Source organism: Drosophila willistoni (assembly GCF_018902025.1).
Source record: "Drosophila willistoni isolate 14030-0811.24 chromosome 2R unlocalized genomic scaffold, UCI_dwil_1.1 Seg200, whole genome shotgun sequence".
NCBI classification, from domain to species: Eukaryota; Metazoa; Arthropoda; class Insecta; order Diptera; family Drosophilidae; genus Drosophila; species Drosophila willistoni.
This window is the reverse complement of record NW_025814051.1, coordinates 7,292,431-7,314,220: the sequence shown is the minus strand read 5'-3', so window position 1 is coordinate 7,314,220 and position 21,790 is coordinate 7,292,431. Positions and strand designations below refer to the sequence as shown.

Sequence of the window (21,790 nt, the reverse complement as noted above, 5' to 3'; positions counted from 1 at the left end):
TATTAATATTTTTACTTAATTCTTGCAGATGAGAAGCAAACATTTTTTTTAACCTCTTCTTAAGTATTTTGATCATAAATTATGACAAGTTCTTCGTGTCATTTAATCGTTAACATCTATATGCGATTTGACCAATAAAATAGTATTTTATGGCCCTTTGGCCAATAACCAGACGACAAGATGTCAGTGTTAAGGTGGTCATAAATAATAAGCCAAAAGCCCCCAAAGGTAATATAAAAAATGGTTTTTCAAAAACAACACAAAAAAAACACAAAAATTATACTTCTACATTAGTTTGTCGTTTGTGTGTAAATGTGTGTGTATAAATAAATATATTAACATATCATATATATTTTGAAAAATAAAAATCACAACTTTTGATTAGACTTAATTTTCATGGGGCCATAAACCATTGAGGATTAGATCAGTAACAGTTCGTGGCAATAAATCGGCTAAGGAATATAAATTTAATCACAAGGTGACTAACACGGATTGTCCAGGTGATAACGGCAATCGGACATGAATCAAACTTTATTTTCGTTACAAAAATTAGCAAAAAAAAGTTACTAACACTTGGGCTCGTCCGGGATTTGAACCCGGGACCTCCCGCACCCTAAGCGGAAATCATACCCCTAGACCAACGAGCCAGTTGCATGCTTTGGGCCAAATTGTTGTTAAGTTGAAAAGCTGAGTGGCCAAGATCATAAAAAAAAACAACAACAAAAAGTAAGATACAAAAAAGAAACAACAAAGGCCGAACTCAAGTAAAAAGTGAAAGAAAGACCGCCCACTTCCCCTACCCCTCCCCACACCAACTGATGCCATGGCTTTTCAAGCTCCACATGCAGCACATTTCAGTGAGTTTCTATTTATAACGAAAAAGTTGTTTCGGTTGTCTGATTTTTTTTTTTTTTTTTCTTTTTGTTTTTGTGTGGAACGGGACGATGGGCGAGTGCTGACAACTAAACAAATTGTTTAACATGGACAACGCACAGCGACAAAACAGAAGAGAAATATGATGCATGTAAATAAATTCAATTTGAAACTACAAACGAGATAAAAGACAAGGGAATGAATGTTGCTGCCAAACTGATTGCAAAGTAATCAAAGTGCCGACAAATCATAAAGTTAATGGGCCTCGACCACGAGATACCCTATAGCATAAGGTGGGTCCACCTAGTTATTATTATTTGGAAATGCGCAGATACTTCTGAACGTGGTCGAATCCAGAGGGATCCAAGGGGATTCACCTAGTGATTATTTTAAGTGGTCGTGCAATTTTGATAAATCCTGATACTGACAAAATGGCTTCATCTAAAATTAATAAAATTACCAAGCCGGAAATCTGAGTTTTTTTATAGGGTTCTTCCCGAAAATGATCTCTAGATCTGTCCTTGCTTCTGAAGCTTATCCTGCCGCCATATATAACAAAATTTTAATTTGCTGATCGTACCCTTCCCGTAAATAATGACCATGGCCATTATTTTCACGATCTTGCAAATTTCACCATCAGTTTATACCAAACTTTTCGGCTTTATTTATAGATTGGTATTTTAACTTTAAAATAAAACACGATTAAGTGAGTTTTTGGATCCTAGAAGTATAGAAATGGAAAAGACATCAATATTTGGAAATAATTAAATCAACAACACATTCAAAATATTTACAGTTGTGTTCAAATTAATAGCAGCGCAGTAGATGCTGACAGAGATTTAAAAAAATTTCGCATAGTCCTTCTTAAAGATTCAGTTTTTTGGCTTGGTTTTTGTAAAATGGAATATACACATAGGAAAACGAAAAAATTCCGGCAATTTTATTAATTTGTGCTTATTCCCATAAATATACATTATGAATTAAAAAAATATTGATGTCTTTTTAATATGATTTCAACTTTGAAGTCAAAGCTTAAGGGCGCTGCTATTTGTTTGAACTCAGCTGTAGTTGCAGATGAAATAATCACCAAAACTCAGGATGTAACTGTTAACGTGGAAGACATATGTATATAGTCATCTGTTTAAACTTAACGTTGCTCTAGTAAAAATTTGTCATAGATTGTGTCTGGGGTTTTATTTGGGTACTCCAGAGGTCTTTAATAAAATTAAGATCAGTCAAAAAGCAGCTTAGATCACCTGAAAGGTAAAAGAATAGAATTTTAGTATTGGCCTTTAATAAGGTAATCATAAAATATTGTTGATTAAAACTAAATTCGTAAATTCTAAAGAACTAAGAAGCGACTGAAATATGTTATTTTTAGATAATTGTTTTCTACTTAAATTCCATACAAATGAACTGCTTGCCCAGAAATAATTAGTGTTGTAGGACTTATCGGTAACATGGGATTGTTAGACTCAGACATAAATAACACCCTCATGGGTTTTACCAAAGATCAAAAAACGATTTGACAATAATTGCTTTTAAGTACTTTTAACTGATACATTGTTGTTAAACAAAAAGGCGACCAAATTTCAATCAGCTCTCTTCAAGTCTTTCAATCAGCCCTTCTACTCGTCTCTTTTTCTATTTTACCCCAGTTTGTATTACAAACACTCTAACAAAGTCGCAATACCCCGCTACATACATAGATTACAAATTTATATTGTATCCCAGAGCTATGAGCACTTCAGCACTTCATTTGCTGTCGCTTTGCTGATTGCTAAGCTTTGATAAATACAACAACAACAACAAAAACACATTGTATAGGAAAAAACTTGGAAAATAATAGTAGAAATTGAAGTAGAATTGTTGTATCGCATGCGCGAGAATTGGGGCCAGGGCATCAAAATCAAAATCAAATCAGACAGCGGCAAGAAAACGTTGAAATCGTTGAAACAATTGAAAACCCGCTGGTTTGTTGTGCCGTTTGACAGCTCGAATGCGATAATTTTAAATCAAATCAATTGAATATTGTCACAATTAATTTATTTATGAGATACACACACTCGAATTGAGTTGAGCCGCGAGTGTTGCGTTGAGTTGAATTGTGTATTTGGTTTTTTATTTATTTTATTCTTTTTTTTGTTGATTTCGTTTCTCATTCAATCGACTGGCAATTGATTTTCTGAATATGTTTCCATTTTTATTGATTTTTAATTTCGGTTTGGGTGTTTTATGGCTGTTGCTTGTGCAAATGCTCTCGACACGCCCAACTGCCCGCCCACTTCATGAAATTCAAATTTTACCTTCTGTGTTTGTTTGGATTCAAAATCTTCGATTTGAGTGGTTTTCATTTCGAATCGCGCTGCATACAAATTATGCATTGATTTCAAAAGCGAAATATCAAATAACATACGAAATTTGTTTTTCGTCTGCAATTTGACTTTAAAATGAAAAGCAGATTAATTTCAAATCAATGGGCAGAGAATTTAATAAGATTCAGTGGTGATATTATTACACTGAGAGAAACAATACTATTGCTGAATTTGCATAGAGTAAAAATTACATTATTTTTAAAGGAATTCAAAACTGGGTTTTAGCCGGCTTAATGGAAATAATATTTATTTAATTATAGTTAACTAAAATCATGTCGCCAAATCTTTCTATTAGATAGAAATCAATACGAAAAGGCTTTAAAAGAGAAAAAAGTACAGTAGAATCCGGTTATAACGCCACTCGAGGGACCGAAGACGTACTAACCGGAGGCTCTTTCATATACATAAGTGGGACCAACCAATCATTCATCGAACTTTAGTCGCTATAATCGGACTATAACGTCCGTCCGATTATAGCGACTAAAGTAAAGCAGTAAAGCAAAATAAAGCAGAGTCGTTATAACCGGATTCTACTGTATAGAATCAGATTCGGGAAAAGTATTACTTGTCCAACTTATTTTTGTTATTATCAAAGAATTTCAAGAATACAAGACTTTAAAGTTGTAGAAGATATCAACGATATTACTCAAAAATTAGATCCTTTAACCTAAACTGAGATCCAAACAAACTGAGCTCTTGATAAATCCATTCTTTAAATCTCATATTTTGAAATACATATGCAAGACTTTAAAATTTTAGAAGATTTTATCGATATTTTTTTAAAATTAGATCCATTAAACAATTTTTGTTTTTATGGCAAACGTTTTGAGCTCTTGATAAATCCATTTTTTGAAATTTCTTAACCCAACTATACTTTATTTAAAAATATGTATAGAAAATCTCTTTAGTACATCTCTTGAAAATGGCTCTTAAAAACCTTGCAGAGCTTATTAATCATATTCAAAGTCTATATCCATCTACCGATCCATATAAATTGAAATAAATCTCTGTTATTATTTTTTTTGTTCTTGACCATGCTTCGATTCAAATTTTTGAAGTAACTTGAAGTGGATCTAGAATAAAATTCTTTATTTAAAATAAGAAATCTAGCCTTGGCTTTTTACCAGGAAGCGAAAATAAAATAATCATTAAACAAAAATGCATTGATGTATTTGCTTTTCTCAGCGACAAGTCAAAAAGGGCGCCCATTTGAGCGATTTGTGTTTCCTGTGAATGAAATTTGAAGACGCAGAGTTCAAAGTGATTAAGGCCCACCCCAAACGACTTCCAATTTGATAATACTCTTAGAAACAAGAGTAAAGTCTGGAATTAAATGACATTCTAGTTGATTGCTAAGTTTAAGTGCCTGGTCAATAAGTTTTCTGTTCTAGCCCATGTCACTTTGCTTACAAAGTGAATTCCGTCATACTATGTATATAGAACATAAAGTTTTCCGCTGATAAGGCTTCAGTTGCACATATTGCAAACGAGTAATGGATGGTTGGGTTTAGGGGGAGGGGAGTGGTGGGGGACTTTTGATTGAACCGATAAGGTTATAGCGACATTGGGCTTATGTAAATGTAATTGGAAATAGTTGAACAGATAATTAAGTGAGCAACCAAACGAACGAGTTTGGCAGTAAACAATCTATAAAATAATTGTGTAAGCCACACTTTTGGTCATCATTTGGCTGAAATTGTTATTGCAATGAAAACAAAAATTGTTTTATATTTTTAAAAATTTGATTTTTTTTCTTGTATATTTCTCATGTCATATGTATGAATGGTTTGCAAGTAATTGTTGTTGTTGGTTTTCTGATATATTGTTGCTGGGGCTTTTGAGTGATTAGCAAAATCTTATTCATAATTATAGCAAAATTTACACACAGTACGTAATTATATGAAATATTCATTTATTTGTTTTTTTTTTTTGTATTTTTTGTAGTGTTTTTTTTTCAAGTTTTTTGTGTTTTTGGATTTTACATTTTGTTTAATCATACTTATTTTACACATAAAGTGACTTAAATTATGCCATACTAATATTATCTCATAGTGCAACTTAAGAATAAAGCAAAAATATATAATATATATATATATATGTATATGTATCGATTACAAACTAGAACAATTTGAAAAACAAAATCTAATTTATTCAAAAAGATGTACATCTCTTTGATAAATATTTTTATAGAAAGAATTCATTGGAAGTCATTATTGGAAAATATTTCACAAAAACTTTGGTTGAACTTTGAGAATTATTGACAATTAACAAATAAAGAACTGAACCGTTTAGCATGTTTTGTCTGATTCGACTATTAACTATTGATTATTGTAGACAATTATATTTGTTGTAATTTTTTTTTGTGTGTGAGAGAAATAATGTGTGTTTCATTTGCTTAAATGTTCTTTTCTTTTCTTTTCGTCTTCTTTGTGGTGGAAACTTAAATATGTAACTAGCGCTCGATAAACTACAGTTTAGTATCACAGAATAGCGAATGCCCTAATTCTGAGAGCATTCATCGATCAATTTACTTTTGAAATTTGTTTCAAAAATTTTATACAAGTTTTTTGTTCATTTGTTTTTGTTTAGTTTTTTATGTGTTTTCAAAGTTAAACAATAATTTAGTGCTGAAGTATTGAAAATGTTGGAATAATAAGTAACTCTGCTTGGTTTTTTAACTGAATTCGAAAGTGAAAACGGGAAAAACTATTTTGAAAAACGTCCAAAAAAGTTATAGTAGTTGAAATTTTGGTTTAAATTGTGCACTTTTTCACATTATTCCTCGAAGTGTTGTGTAGAAAGACAGTCTTTAAGAACGCCTTGCAATAACTCAAGCTGGTAACTAATAGTGTTGAAAATTAGTGTTGAACAATGCTGTTTTCATTCCAATCCAAACGAGTTTTGTATTGTTTTTTGGTATATCTATTGATGAGCTGCACCCATACGCTGACCATACATGGCATACGGCGAATAATATGGACCCAAAGCAGCTGCTGCAGCTGCCGCTGCAGGATTGAAGGCTCCAGCAGCACCAAATGGCGATGGACCACCCTGGACCATAGCACCCGGTGGCTTGGCATACGGATGATAACGTGCGGCCGCTGCTGCCGCCGACATGGGACTCAACGGAGGAGTTGGATAACCGGCACGCAGGGCCGATGGCGGGAAGAGAGTGCCCAGCAGCGACTGAGCCTGGGACTGGGCCAGAGCAGCCGCAGCGGCAGCCGGATCCGACAGATTGCCCGTGTGCGTGCGCAGATGAGTGAAGAGTTCATCGGAGGTCTGGAATCTCTTGCCGCAATAAGCATCGCCGACCACCCAACTGCAGACATAGGGAGCTGAACGGGCGGCGGCGGCATTGGCAGCTGCTGCGGCTGCCGCCTGGGAATACGGATGAGATGGTGGCAGACCACTGGCAGCAGCAGCGGCATTGGCCATGGCCATTCCATATTTCTGGTGCTCGCATTGCGTGCAACCCGCCGGACAGGGGGCACCCATCAGCATTTGTTGTGTGTGCGCCGAATAGGGACAACCGGGGCAATAGGGATCCTTGCAGACGGGCACTATGGCCTCTCCTCCGGCTGGTGTCTTAATGCGCTGATAAGTGATGTATGGATTGGGTTGTCCAGCTCCAGGACCACCGGCACCACCGGCATTTGGTGGATAGACGCCACCATTGGCAGCCGCCGCGGCCAACATGGCTGCATGATGATGTGAGAAACCGCCGGCAAATGGTGGACGGAATGCGGGATTGGCAGCATGTTGTTCCATGCCTGGTGGACAGCAGAGAGCGGACAGGGGATTCAGGCCGCCATATGGACCACCGGCTGCCTTGTAAGCAGCTGCTGCTGCTGCAGCCGCCGCTGCCATGCTGCTCATCTCCTTGGGATGTTGGGCGGTGCCATTGGCATTGTTCAAAACTTCCATTCCGGAACGGACAATGGGACTGGCTCCACGCTGGGAGGATCCGGCCGGCGATACTGTCTTTCGGCTGACATCTGCATCTGATTTCAATTCAGTGGGCGTAGCATTCGACTTGTTTCTCGATGGCACACGAGTCTCATGGCTGGATGAGCTCTTTGAGCTGGGCCGCTCATCCACTGTGGCTGTCGCTGATGAATTGCTCTTGAAACTATTCTGATTCTGATGACTAAGCACATTTGTCTCGTACGGCTTGAAGGCCAATTTGACTGACTCACCACCGCCGGTGGTGGTGGTTGTGGTTGCTGTGGTGTTAATTGTGGTCACACTGATTGGCGTTGATGATTTCGGTGATTTGGCTTGAATTTGTGTGGGTGGCGACTTGGCCGCTGATATCTCAGCACTGCTGCTGCTGCTCGACGATGTCGACGATGAGGAGCAAGTGCCCGATTTTGTCTTATTCTTATCCATGGCCAAAAGTGGCTTGACTGCCGATGAATCGGCACCAATTTGTGAGCAAGTCTGGGCCAACAGAGCCAAGGGACTCTTTTTGGCATCCATCTAGAAAATGGAAAAACAAATTTATTAAAATTAGTTATGGTCATAAAAAGGTTTGGTATATGTAAGTGGTCTATTTATATAGAAACAATTTTATATAATTTTATTCATACTCAAACTAAAATTATCTTCTAACCAGTTCATGTAAGAAATCTTTTTAAAAATCGTTCTTCAACACAAAAATATTTTACATTTTTTCGTTTCATTATTTTTTATGCAATTTTTAACACAAACAAGTTTTTTTTTAACTTTTTAATGCTTTTTTGAATTTATTTTTTTTTAAGACAAACCTGCTAACTTTTTAACTGAAACCATTTTAATTCAATTTTTTACTTTGAATCACAAAAATCTTTAACAACTTTACTTTGAATATTTATATAGTTTTAACGGGAATTTTGGTTTTTGTAAATTTTTTTTTAGCGAGTTTAAAAATGAATGCATTTGGTTTTAAATTTCAAATTTCTAGTAAACTCTCAACTGAAAAATTCTTTTGCTTTTTTTACTTTGTCAACAGCCGAATTTTTTCTTTACTAAATTTCTAAATGTTTTCTTTCCTAAATTTCTAAATTTTTCCTTTTTTTCTATATCAATTTGTGGTTAAAAAAATGAAACACCAACCGTTGTGGGCAAAGGTGCCAAATAATCCGGTTGCAAATATTGGTTGTTGCCAATGGTAACAACACCGCCGCCTCCTTCCAGGACAACCATGTTTAAGTTGTTTGTGTTGTTGTTCTCGTTGGTATAATCCACAAGTAAAGTTTAAATAACGTTGAAGTAATCCACAGAATAATGCGACGGCAATAATCCAAAATGTGTGTTTGTGAGATGAAGGCGATTCACTTTTATTTTCTGATATATTTTATTTTAAGTATATATTTTTTTTAGCATAGCACTTGTGGGCCAAAAATTGTTGGCTCTATGTTGCACAGTTTTTTTTTCTTTTCTTTATTTTTTTTGTTTCACACTTGACACACTCTCGACGAAGAAACAAGAATTGTGATTGATGGACTTGGGTTTTTACTTTTTCTTGGTTTTGCTTTAACCGCTTTCAGATTTCCGCTGTTTTCCGAGCAGGTCTGAACGCAAAGAAGGCTAAACTCGAACTGAATTTTCAAAATTCCGACTGCTTGACTTGTCAGCGAAGTGAAGGCAGCGTAATGGAGAACTGCAGTTCCATCTTGCTCTGGCGCTCTCTCTCTCCCTCTCTGTGTGTTTGGCTGAGCTGGTGCGTGTGTGTGTGTGGCAGACTCTCTCCCGCTCTCTGCTCTCAAAACCGGTTAGTTGAACTGATGCCTGTGGGTTAGAGGAGTCGCGCGCTATATGTGCAAGCGAGCTGGAACTATGGTAATTTTCAAATATGGCGTATTTTTTATCCAATCACAAATCGCATGCGCCATTCAAGTGACCAGCAGGTACTCTCTTTGCCACACGGCAACACTCATTTCGAGAGCAACAGTTGGGCCAGAGAGCCGTACTCAGTGTTTTTGAAAGAATCATCAAATTTTTGGGTTGCGCGCACATTAATCTTATCATCCACACACATATGTCTCGTCTCTGCTTGTCTCACTCTCTCGCCTTCTCTCTCTCTCTCTCTTTTTCTCAGTTCTCGCCCTCATCGTTTGTCGGTGCCTGCTGTCAACACCAGAGACATTGGAGGCCATGCTCCCCTCTCTTTGTCCCTCCAATATTGTCTTTGCTGAGATTTCTCGACCAAAACCACTCAACACTTAACAATCGCCTCGGTTCGCTCGTTTTAATGTCATATAAAAATTAATTTGTTTGTCGCTCCGGCTCCTCTCCGCATCGCAGTTTGGATCTCTTTCTTTTTTTTTCGGTTCTGCTCTTGTGGCCTTTTGTTTAGCGTTTTTCGATTAACTTCTGTGGTCTGTTTATGTTCCATTTCCACTTCCACTCCTTCCCACCTCTGCCCCTGCAGTGGCAGCTCCAAGTCATCACTGTTTAAGTGGAAATCGTTGTTTTGTTGTCGCATCACAAAAAGTTTTTCCCCAAACGAATTTTCCCCTCATTTATATTTTCACATGTGTCTGTGTGTGTGTTTCTGTGTGTTTGTGTGTGGGTGGGTTAATTAATCTACATATAACAAATGTAGAAGAGTTTGAAACTTCCGTCTTGTGTTTTGTTTTTTTTTTTTTTGTTAATAGTTTAATGGCTTTTTATCGCTTAATACTTGTTTCGTGTGTTAATTGTTTTATATTTTCCTTTTGTTTGCGGTCGACAGTTTTCCAAAATGCAGGCATAATTTATTAACCTCTGAAGAAATATATATTTCCAAATGGTTTTTATTTGTTACTTTTTTTACAATTTTTATTCAAAGGATCTCTGATTATTTATGCGGGTAGCCCTGATTAATGCATATTCAATTTTCGTGTCTACTTTTTTGTGATTTCTAAAGGTTTTAAAATTTTAAAAAATTATTATTATTAAGAGATTTACGCAAAATTGTAAATTTCACATAATTTGAGAAATTAAGCTATAACAATTAAATTAAATTAACCAAGTATTAATATTATTATTTACATTTACATTTAATATTCAATATTTACATTTGTATTGACTATATGGCTCAATTAGAAATTGAGAAAATAAACTCCAAAATGGCTAACAATTCTAATCAATGAATTAGGCCATATAATTATTAAGATCTTTTCTTATTTTTGTCTATTTCTTCATCTTAACGAAACATAGTTTTAAGCTTCGTGAAACTAAACACATATTAGAGTTAACTAAATATAGAGTACTAAATATTTAGTGAGGAAACTAATTTAACTTTAATTTATTCACAATTTTCATTAATTTCATCATTTATTGACCATTTTCAATATTTTTTTTGGTAAACATATATATAGATTTAAGGCATAAAAAGAGAAATATTTTCAATATATTTTCTAAACTTTTATTTACAATGCATTTTCTAATCTTGAAAAGATGTCTTCTGTAAAATATTTTAAATATCCTTGCTTAACAAATGTATAAAATGCATTTTCTAATCTTTTAAAGTGATCCATCTTGTTTCCTAATCACTAAGTTTTACTTGGGTGATTTAGTTGATTTTTTTTAAGTCCCAGAACATATCTTACAGATTTAAATGGAATTTATAATTCCCAATGGATTTTATTTTTCCAATTCTGAGTGAGTGTTACCTAATAATCCTTGGTGGTAGTGTTTAAGAAGGCTTTACAGTTTAATTCCTGGGTAAAGCAAGTATTTGGTAGTAAATTAAAATCTGTGTAAATATGCTTGGATAAGCCGGGTAATGCGGCTCAGAGCAGGTAAAAACAATAAATATCTCTGATGGATTTATCTAGCTAAATCGTGATAATCTACTATACTTTCATAGCTTAGATATTATGTGCGGAATTTTGCGTGTTGCTCATTTGCGTTAAATACCAAAATAGATATGCATTGTCTCTTTCCAGGCTTAAGTAGGGTATATCCTTTAAGAAATAGGCAAAAGATGGTATGGAATAAGATATATTTGAAAACTACTCCATCATTTAGATTTCCATATATCGATATGAGATAAAGAGACAGGGAATTCAAAATAAAAACTAGTAAACCAAATAATCACACAAACTTAGCCCAAATTATACTTAGTTAATAGAGAGATTTAGGTCATATACCTCATTTTTACAGAAGAGTATCTTAAAAGTCGCTGAACTCATAAAATTTTTCAAAAAATTCGTTCACTCCTTCCCTTCTGTTTGTCGTTGTTGTTATATTTTTTACGGCTACTTTGTCAGCATCATAAATTTTGCCTCCGTTGTATGTGAATTATTTACTAGCAAGATGTGAGAGAGTGCGAAAGAGAGGTAGCCAGCAAATAAGACAGAGAGAGAGAGTGAGTAAGCAAGGGGAAGGGGGGCATATAAATAATACAAAAATATTATAAATTACACGCAGGAATGTAAGTAGCAAAAGTGAGAGAAGCCAAGTAATTGAGGTGAAGAACATTGTGATACCTCCCAAAAGTATGCTAATGTTCTGGCATAACAATTTTATATAAATGCCTCATTTATCAAATTTTATTCGTTATCTAAATTGTCGTAAGTTCCTCAATGCTAATTCTCTTTCTACATTCTGGAAACTATTGATCTCTCAGGATAGAAACTTAATTTCCTTGGGATCAGACGAATTCAATTGATATAAGGGTTCTTATTTATTTACTTTTTATGCACTGTCAATTAAAAGACATTTCACTTCACAATTGAAGTGACAAAATGATGGTAAGATGGTATATTTCCCACAGTTTGAAAGAATATCTTTCTGCTTCAGTTGAGAAGTTGGTCGTTAGATCAATCTTGATTGTTTTGCCCATTATACCCTGCTTTCCTGTTTGCGAAATAGAGAGAGTATAATTTGTAGCCGCGAAAACATTTATATGAAGAATATAAAAAGGAAGCAACTGCCGCCGCAGCACATAAAATTAACCACATATTTCTTCATTTTTATGGCATTTATTATCACAGAAATGTTTGTGTGATAAAAGCAGAAGCAAAAGGCAAACGATGAACGACGACGGCGACGAAGACAAGAGGCAACGATGGCGGCAGCGGCAACGCCAGAAAGGCAGTCATAAAAATGCAGCCATTTACCTTTTGATTTATGCACAACAACAGTAGAAGGAGCACAAGGAGAAAGGGGCAACTGCTTGTGATGGTGGTGGAAGGAACAGGAACGACAGCACCAGAAGTGCCATGGGTCTGAGGCACGCATGTAGCATGAAACTCCAAAAGGAAAAGCAAAAGCAGCGAAAAATAATGCAATAAATTTGACATTATCTATGGCAATATGAAGTGGGTGTAGTTCGGGTAAAGTCATCGTTGGTTGTCGTTGGCGTCATCAGGATTACGCATGAGCCAGGACGAAGGATTCCCCAGAGAAAACACCAAAAACTACAATAATTGCTTTTCCAGGCTAAGAACTTTGGGGTCATAAATACTTTATGAGACAGCGGAAAACGGAACGAAAAATAATTTTCAAAAATTACATTTTGAATTGATTTAAAAGTCAAAGCTTATTACTAAACTTAAAAATAATATTAAACTAATCAAAAGATAATAACATTTATTTTTAGCCAGGAAAAAAAACCCAAAGATCTAAGGTTTTTGTACTTTTCCAAGTTTTTATTTATCCTTTTGAAGAAGACCGATAACAAAAATATTCCTGATAAATGTTATGCAGAGAAAAATTATTCAAAAACTCTTCAATAAGTTCTCAAATCTTTCAGCTACTGTGATATCCTGATTAGATCATTTGCTCATTTCATATAAAGGCTGGAATATGTCCTTCCGTTTCGTCTGTCTTATATCCTCCCCGCCATATCAAACACGAACAATAATTCACTTTTGAGCATTCGAATGCCATTTAAAAAATTGAAAAACAAACTGCAATAAATTCAGGAAAAAAAAACGAAACCTAAGCACACAATACATAAAACAAAATGCCCAAAAAAAGAAAACGCAGGATGGCAGGACCGAGGAACCTGGGGGTAAATAAAGCATAAAGGAATCAAAAGGGATACACACACACACATTTGCTCCCGCTGTGAGAAGGAAGAGCCACAGTGAGCTACTGCTACCGAGACTCGCCTGTCGATAATTTATCGACAACAATTTATCTCGTAATAGTTACGAGGGGACCAGCAAGAGAAATGGCAACACACAAAACTGCCAATGGTGACATTGAAATTTTATGGTAAAAAAGGATCCTTGCAATGCTTTTATATGTATGTCCTTTTTTTGCGCAATGCCACCCTGGCTCAGGACTTTACATTTACTATTTTTTGTTTTTTTTTGGGTAGATTAATAGAAGAAATTAATCGCTGCATTGTTGCTGACAATAGAGAAAACGTCCGTATCGTCTGTGACACGTGCAGTTTTTGTAAATGATTAATTAGGGATATATGAAGTTTTTTTTATTGACATTTTGATATTGGGTATTAATTGTCTAATATTAAGGTAGACGGCGGGAATGAGAGGAGGAACTTTTTAATGGACATTAGGGTCTCAATGTCTCTAGGGGGTGGCAACAATTTCTAGAACTTCACCGTAAAAAAACCATAATGAAATATTTTGAGAAGAGAGGAATTATTCCTAATGCTTAAGTAATTCTTTTATGAGGAAGATTGAAGAGTAAATTTGTGAATGTAATTGACTTTATTCAGATAAAAGATAATGTTCAGAAAGGAGCCTTAAAATATATATAAAATACACAGAATGACCATCTGCTTAAATTTCTTGCTTCAAATTGATTGATTAAATTAATAAATGGTTTACTTAAGACAAGATAAAATCCATCAGATACAGCTAGATTTTGTTATTGTAAAAATATTTCCATTGATTTGCGCACAGTAAAAAGTAAAAAAAAAAAAAATAATCATCAAGCGTCAGGACTAGAGGGAAACTGCGGTCAATCAAGGACATCGTTAAGCGTCCTTTACCTTTGATTTATGGCACACAATTCATTGTCAGCAGCAGCCACCAAAGTTGATGCTTCTGAGACGAGTCACTCCTCTCGCTCTCTGGTGCCGTGACCCACCCCTGGTCAAGTCCCGAGGAGTCAGTCCCTTCTCCTAGTCCTTTGACACTTTGACAAATAATTTTATTGACGCTCACAGTACTTGGATCGCTGTTTGGTTTTTAATTGTCCTCGGCTCAGCTGCTCTGCACGTGATAATTGCTCATTTTATGAGGCATTTATCAAAGTGTCTCGAGGTCCATGCGGCATTGTTGTTGTTGTTGGGTGTCCTTGGCTGTTGCCCCGGGTGAGTTGAATGCCGCCTGCTGTGTGTCTGTCAGGGGCGGTTTGGCGAAAATTTCTATTCTACTTCATGCGGATTTTATGGATTGACTGACTGACAGTCACGCGTCATTTATTTGACCGTGACAGTTGGTCGCAAAGAAAAAGCATTTTCAGTTTTGATTCTCAACTCTGATTCGAAGCAAAAGATGGAGTGGAAGAACTTTCACATTCGCTTCTCAGACACGTGATGCATTTAAGCGGCATATCAATAAATTAACGCAAACGGAAATTTGTTAAGGACTTTAGTCCTCTCGCTTGTAAAGCGAACATGCCATGCATAGCTGATGAATCTCCCAAGACAAAAGAAAATAAAAGACAACAAAACAAAAAAAAAAAACCGTGTAATAAAAACTAAATTATATCCTTTTCACGTTCAAGTGTCTGCGGCACCGACGGCGGCATCACACAAAATGAAGCAACATGTTGCTCAGTCAGTCCGACAAAACAGAGAGAAAAAACATACATATAAAAACCCTCAATCCGTCTCAACCTTCCATCCATCCATCCAACGTTCCGACACACAGAGACCGACCCACGCACTATTTAATTTAGTACAAAATTATTATGCGCAACATTAGCACTCCGGCCGGGCTGGGGTAAGCGTGAGGTGCCTCAAATGAAGTGTGAATTTTGCTGTCAAACCAGTGAGACACAGTCTGACGAGTCGGACATACACACATACATACATACAGACGGAGGGACATACCGAGATAGGAGCAAGAACAGAGGCCAGAATGCCGACGACAAAGCCGTCGACCACTTTGTATTTCAGTTCATTTGGTTTTTCTCGTTTCTTTTGGGTTTCAATTTTTTTCTGTTCCTCAAGGATTTTGTTTATGGTCTTGTATTTTTTGTGTGTCTTCCTTGTTGTTTGTTTTTGGTTCATGCCATGAATGCGTATTAAGTAATTAGTACTGACTAACGATAACGTTTTGATTATCCTTCTAAAAAAAACACACACACACACACACAGAGGGTAAAGAGGAATTTTAACATTGATTCCCGAAGTTTAAAGACATTCGCACTAAAAACTATTCGATAGCAAATTAAGTTGATGTGATTAAGCATTAAAGTCTATATGCTATTACATTATATAATAAATTAATATTGTAAATACAAAAACGCAAATTTTTGGTAATTTTCTCTCATTATTTTATCAATTTTTAAGTTGACGTGAGATTTTCAAGTTTGTCTCTCCCCTTGGTTGGGAGAATTGACTTTTTTTCTCCTTTGTATTATGAGATTATCGTAATAAAAGGGTTTTTTAAGATTTAAAATATTTTAAGAGATATGACGTTTTTTGTGTGACAAAGTTCTCCTCATGTGATACAAACTTAAAACTCGATTTTCTCATTTTTAAAACTGGCAGCCCTTAACAAAGAACGGAGAATAACGACAAATCTGGTCCCAACTTCATGCAGAATTTTAGAGTTTTGTATTCCCTTGCATATCTTTGATTCAGACGGATCGGACCGTCAATAATATCGTATAGCTCCCATACAAACGACAAAGTCACGAGTGACTTTTCTCAATAACTTTTTTGTTTTTTAAGCTATAACAATTAATACTTGTTACTCTTATATATTATATATACATATATAAATGACTTTACAAAATTTAATCAAGATCAGGTAACTATATCACCTGTATATCGTATAGGAACGATCGGTCAAAAACAGTGACATTTATGAATAACTTCGTTACTTTTGACGCGATTGCTTTATTCACTTGTCAGTTTTTATAGATCTGTTAATGACTGTGCCAAATTTGATCAAGATCGGGAGACTATATCATATACCTCCAATAGAAAACAGTGACTTTGATCAACAATATCTTTATTTGCTATGCTAAAATTGTAGCCCATTCTTTGGCAAATATTAGACTTTTTAGATAAAAAGTTTTGGAAAAATTTCACGTTTGACAAATATAAAAATATATGTCTTTATTATTTATTAAATACTACTTAAATATTTCCCGAATTCTTATTAAATAGTAGTCTTTGAGAAATACCAAATAAAACAAAACAAATCGTAGTAGTCATTTAAATTTTTAAAATCAAAGTAGGCCTTTGGATTTCTAAAAAAGAAAAATTCAAATCGTAGTAAGCCATATTTTTCATCACCTAAGGTTTGAGCTCAACAGAAATCAGTATATTTTCTGACTCTCAACTAGTAACACGCACATCAAAAACAATAATTTTGTAACACAAATATCTAGATATTATTTATAGTAAATTTTTTTTTTTTTCTGTTTTTTGGTAAACATGGCAAATATTTTGGACACTATTATAGAAGGACTCCTTTGCCCGGATAATAATCGTATAAAAGAGGCTACAGTTCAGTTATATGAGGCCTTCAAGCAACCGGACGTTCTATGGAATCTGTGCGAAGTCCTGACATCCACTCGTGCTGTGGAGGTGCGTCAAATGACAGCTGTTCTACTGGATAAGCGTCTATCGGATGCTGGGGTCTGGAACGGGCTATCCTTTGATCAGCAGATGGGCGTCAAGAAATATTTATTGGAGGCTTTGGTAGCCGAAAAGGTGCGAGCAGTGAAGAGTGCCATCGGCCGAGTTGTTGGCACAGTGAGTCGATATCATAACGAGAAAAAGGATCAATGGATTTCCGACGTTCTGAAGTATACTTTCGAACGATGTGTAATTCTGGATCCTAATGAGAGCGAACCGGATTCTTATACTTTTTCTGCCATAGCCGAATCGGCTACAACACACTTAGCGGATGAGATGCCCACTGTATGCAAGATGTTTGAGACCATCATGGTTAATGCCGATGCCCAGAACACTTTAGCCTCACGCACTGTGGCCAATATGTTTAACGGAATGGGATATCTGATTCCATTTCTAGGTGAATACCCAGCAGGTGCTGAGTTGATGGTCAAGTTGATGCCTCTGATATTGAAGACAGTACAATTAAATGCTCTTCATGGCGATGGCGCGGAATTTACCTTAGTCTTTACTATATTCGATGCCCTTGCAGAGTATGTTCCGAGGGCATTTCATGATACCGATGCCGTGGCAAAATTACTTCTGGATGCGTCTACGTGTGAGCAAATCGAGAAGACAATTCGACTTCAATGCATGTCATTCATTTCTGAGTTTATGCGTGTGAGTAAGACAGAAATTCTCAGACAGAATATGCTGCTGCCCATCGTAAGTGTTCTATTTGAATTGATATGCAAGCAACCGGCCGATAGCGACGATGATGAACTGGATGGCAATAGTTATGCGGAGGGGGCCAGTCATGCCCTCGATGAGATAGCCATGATTGTGTCAGGTGACCAACTTTTGCCACTCTTGTTTCAGTTAATGGAGCCGGCTATCCAAAGTACGAACAATCTTATTCGTCGGGCAGCGTATAACTGCATGGGCACTATCTCTGAGGGTTGCATGGAGATCATATGCAAGCAATACTTGGAAGTAATGTTGAATGTCATCAAAACGGGCACACAGGATCCCGATTTGAGTGTGCGCGGTGCTGCTTTCTTTGCCCTGGGTCAGTTCTCGGAGAATTTTCAGCCTGATATCAACAAATATTCTCCAGAAATATTGTCAATGCTTTTGGAATATCTTCGCCAATTGATAGGGGATATGAAACGAGGAACGGTACCAATAACCAAACATGTGGATCAATTGTTTTATGCCTTGGAAAAGTGTTGCGAATCAATGGACGAGATGATTGACCATCACTTACCCGGGGTTATGGACTGCATCTTTAAAGCCTTGAATTCACCACACACGCTTACATTGAGGTCCTATTGCTTGTCGGCTCTTGCTTCTGTTTCTGGTTCGGGCAAGCTTATATTGCCGTATTTTCCTCAAATTGTCGCAGTGATGCAGAATTATTTGGTCAAGGACTGTGATGAGGAGATCGGTAGGCTACGTATTATAGCTATCAATACATGGTCAGTTTATGTTCGAATCGTGGGCGATGAAGTTATGGCGCCTTATTGCAACGAATCGATGGGCTATTGCCTACTGATGTTATCAAAAGGTCCGGATGATCCAGAGGTTCGATTTGCTATTTACAATCTTCTTGGAGCCCTTTCCAATGTTTATCGGGAGAATATGGCTGGATATCTACCCAAGATAATGGATCGCATCCTTCTATCTGTTGTATCACCATGCGGTATTCTGGCCGGAGGCAAGGATTGCGGAGATAAAAAAGACGTTGATGGCGACGATTTTGATGATATGGTGGAAAATGATTACGTCACTGAAATGGAGGAGGCGATGTTTGCCCTCAAAGAGTTTTCAGAAACTACGGGAGCTGCTTTTGCCCCTTATCTGCAGGCGGTGTTTGAGAATGTATATAAAGTGATTGAACATCCGTTACCATCAGTACGTAAGGCGTGTGTTGAGAGTCTCTCCAAATTTCTGGCGGCTTTCCATCGCCTGGGCAATGAAACGGCCTTTACCGAATACTCTAAGATTTTAGTACGCAAATTCTATGAGATGATTATTAAAGATGATAACCGGACTGTGGTTGTTAATATTCTGGATGATTTAATTGACCTCATCAGGGATTTTGAGGCAGCCGCTATACAATCTCAAGAGGTTGTGAAATTGCTCTTCAAGGCCACCCGTAGGTTATTGACCCAATCAACTAGATGTCAAAACTTTGAAGGACGTCAGGACAATCTAGACGCGGCGGAAGGCAGTAGACTAGATGAGATGCTTATTGGTTATGCTGCTGGCTTATTTGTGGAGTTGGGATATGCTACCGAACCGGCACAATATGCCGTATATTTTGACAAAGGTATATGCATACTGTCTAAAATGCTAAGAATGGCCATAGATAATAATTGTGCTGCACGGAGGACTCTGATATACGAAACCATCGCTGATAGTATCAAGCACCTGAACATGCAAGTTGTCGACTATTTTGATTCCCTATTTAATGTTTTATTTAATGGGACAAATGACGCAGAAGCCAAGTGTCGCCAGCATTGCTATTATGGCCTAGGAGAGCTACTATTTTATGGAGATAGCAAATCTCCAGGAGCTTGGCCTGAGGTTGTCAAATGCATAGCCAATGCCATGACAAAGGAGACGGAACCAGCTGTAAGAGATCGCATTTGCAGTGCCCTATCACGTCTTTTGACGACAAATCCAACGGACTTTCAATTTGAAGAGATTCTATCAGCCCTGTTAGATCTCTTGCCCTTGCGTGAAGAATTTTCGGACTATGATGCAATTCTACAGGCTTTTCAATATGCTTATACAGAGCCACGTGGCCGTCAGCTCAACTTTGTACATCGGATATTGGAACTAACACTGCAGATTTTGTTTAGGAAGAACTTGCCCGATTCAGCGGCAGAATGCACTGCAATAGAATTATTTCAGAAAATTGCTGAAGAAAACCGACAAATTGTTACATCGATATGTGCTGCTAGTCCCGAATATCACGATTTTGTAATGTCTTTATAAGCTAAGAAATCCGTCTGATTTCTTGGCCCCTAAATTTTGTAATGTGCCTTTCATTTTTGCCATTTTGCCTAACGATTGTTTAATCAGTGTTCGAAATCAAAAGTAAATTAAAATAATTATTTCTCTGAAAAGTATATTCTTGTGTGTCTATGTTTTGGCCATTAACCCTTTTTGGGCATAACCCTTAGCTGTGCTTAACCTCTTCATCTAGGTCGTCGCATACTTCAGATACACAAAGACAACCAACTGAGTTGAGTCATGGGGCAAACAGAGTGAAAGCATCTCGTTTTCATTACATTTAAAATGCTGTCAGCACCTAACGTGACATGACTTTGCCGTCGCCTTCCATCCACCACCACCACCACCATCAGTACGTCCAAAGGTTGAGACATAGATGCGGGCTCTCAGAATGTCTTCATGTCCTGGCCTTCTATTCCATTTTCTTTTCTTTTTCAATTTTGTGGCACTTTCAACGCATCATTGAGTAAGCCGCGAAGCGTACTCATCATGAGAAGGACAAGAACATATATAGAAGGCATTCGGGCTGAAAATGAAGATGCTTAGAAATGGAGTGTGCGTTTATAATCAAATTAGAAACGATGCGTAAGATCAAAGGCCCAACGATGCGCAGTAGGCGCGACATAATACCCGAAATGTTCAAAACACACCAGAGAAGAGCGGTACCCTGGAAAATGGGACTGGGACATCATCAAGAGGGGCGCCCTGACAACTTCAAGTGGAAAGTGACTGAGCGCTGAGTGCGGAATGGAGCTGCAAAACCTGAAGAAGACGTCTCATTAATGACAAACAAGGAGTCGAACAAGAGGTACGCGTAAAATGAAAAGGTGTATTATGCACTCAACTTGAAAACCAGAAATTTCTCTCTCTCTCTCTCTCTCTCTACCTCTTTCTCTTAATGTCTCTCATCCTGTCAATTCCTACTCAAGTATGCTGCTTTTTTTTCGTCTTCTTCGTTTACTCATTGGTAGTAGGTTTGGGCCTCGGTTCTGTTCAAGTGTTTTGTCGGGCACATTGCACACACTTCCTCGAAAGGATCATATCGCGTTGGGTATTAAAAGAAAACGACAAGAAAAAGACAAAAGTAAAATAAGTAGAGGCAGAATGATTTTCAATGTTAAAGACTCATGACGACAGGTTAAACGTTTTCATTATGAGCATGCCTCCAGTTTGCCTTTAGAGCTCCAGTGGTTTTTCCATAATTGGAGCTGCATTCAAGTGTCTTGAGAGTCTTGGAGTTTTTTTTTTTTCTTTCTTGTTTCGTCGTTCTGTTTGGAGACTTAATGAAAAGTAAATTGAGTTCTCGGTAGTTGGTTTTAGGCTGCTTAGTTGTGTATTTTAAGTGAGACATGCTCAATTAGTTCTTCGAAATATGTAAAGAAATAAAAAAGATGAAATGATTTTCCATAACTTCCGCCGCCGCCACTTGAAGTGAGAATTAATTGTGTGCACTTGAGCCAATTGACGAAAGACAAATTGGAAAATGAAAAATCAACATTTTCTCTACTTGTTGAAAATTTAAAGAAAAATGTACATTTAGTATAAAATTGATTTAAATTTAGTTGATCAATATTTTGTTTTTTCAACAACAACAAAGAAACTCGGCTAAGTTTCAATTGCTTCCTGGAATTCGGACTAAATAAATCTCACTTTCCTCGACCGGAAATGCATTTTCATTTTTATGGTGACATTTTACTTGACCGAAAAGCCATTAATAAGTAACCTGAACTCTCTTTTTCGGGCAGAGAAGACCACTTGTGTTTAACAAAAACTCTAG

General features: G+C 36.8%; 2 protein-coding genes and 1 non-coding gene across 3 annotated transcripts; 1 reads left to right on the top strand and 2 right to left on the bottom strand.

Moving 5' to 3' along the window:
- Positions 1–575: 575 nt before the first annotated feature.
- On the bottom strand, positions 576–647 carry Trnap-agg. The gene has a single exon. It is a non-coding gene; the product is annotated as a tRNA-Pro (tRNA).
- Positions 648–5,832: 5,185 nt separating this feature from the next.
- On the bottom strand, positions 5,833–8,840 carry LOC6643542 (zinc finger protein Noc). Its single transcript, XM_002066415.4, has 2 exons — positions 8,346–8,840; positions 5,833–7,730 (listed from the first exon to the last, which is right to left on the bottom strand). Exons 1-2 carry the CDS (start codon positions 8,433–8,435, stop codon positions 6,171–6,173), a joined length of 1,650 nt encoding a protein of 549 aa, XP_002066451.1. The 5' UTR covers positions 8,436–8,840; the 3' UTR covers positions 5,833–6,170.
- A 7,972-nt stretch (positions 8,841–16,812) lies between these two features.
- On the top strand, positions 16,813–19,995 carry LOC6643541 (importin-4). The gene has a single exon (XM_002066414.1). The coding sequence runs from the start codon at positions 16,813–16,815 to the stop codon at positions 19,993–19,995; it is 3,183 nt and encodes a 1,060-aa protein (XP_002066450.1).
- The last annotated feature ends 1,795 nt before the right edge of the window (positions 19,996–21,790 follow it).

Coding starts and splice junctions, on each gene's coding strand:
- LOC6643541 (XM_002066414.1), top strand. CDS start 16,813: ATGGCAAATATTTTGGACACTATTATAGAAGGACTCCTTTGCCCGGAT.
- LOC6643542 (XM_002066415.4), bottom strand. CDS start 8,435: ATGGTTGTCCTGGAAGGAGGCGGCGGTGTTGTTACCATTGGCAACAAC. Junction 7,731..8,345: donor TGGCACCTTTGCCCACAACG/GTTGGTGTTTCA, acceptor TCCATTTTCTAG/ATGGATGCCAAAAAGAGTCC.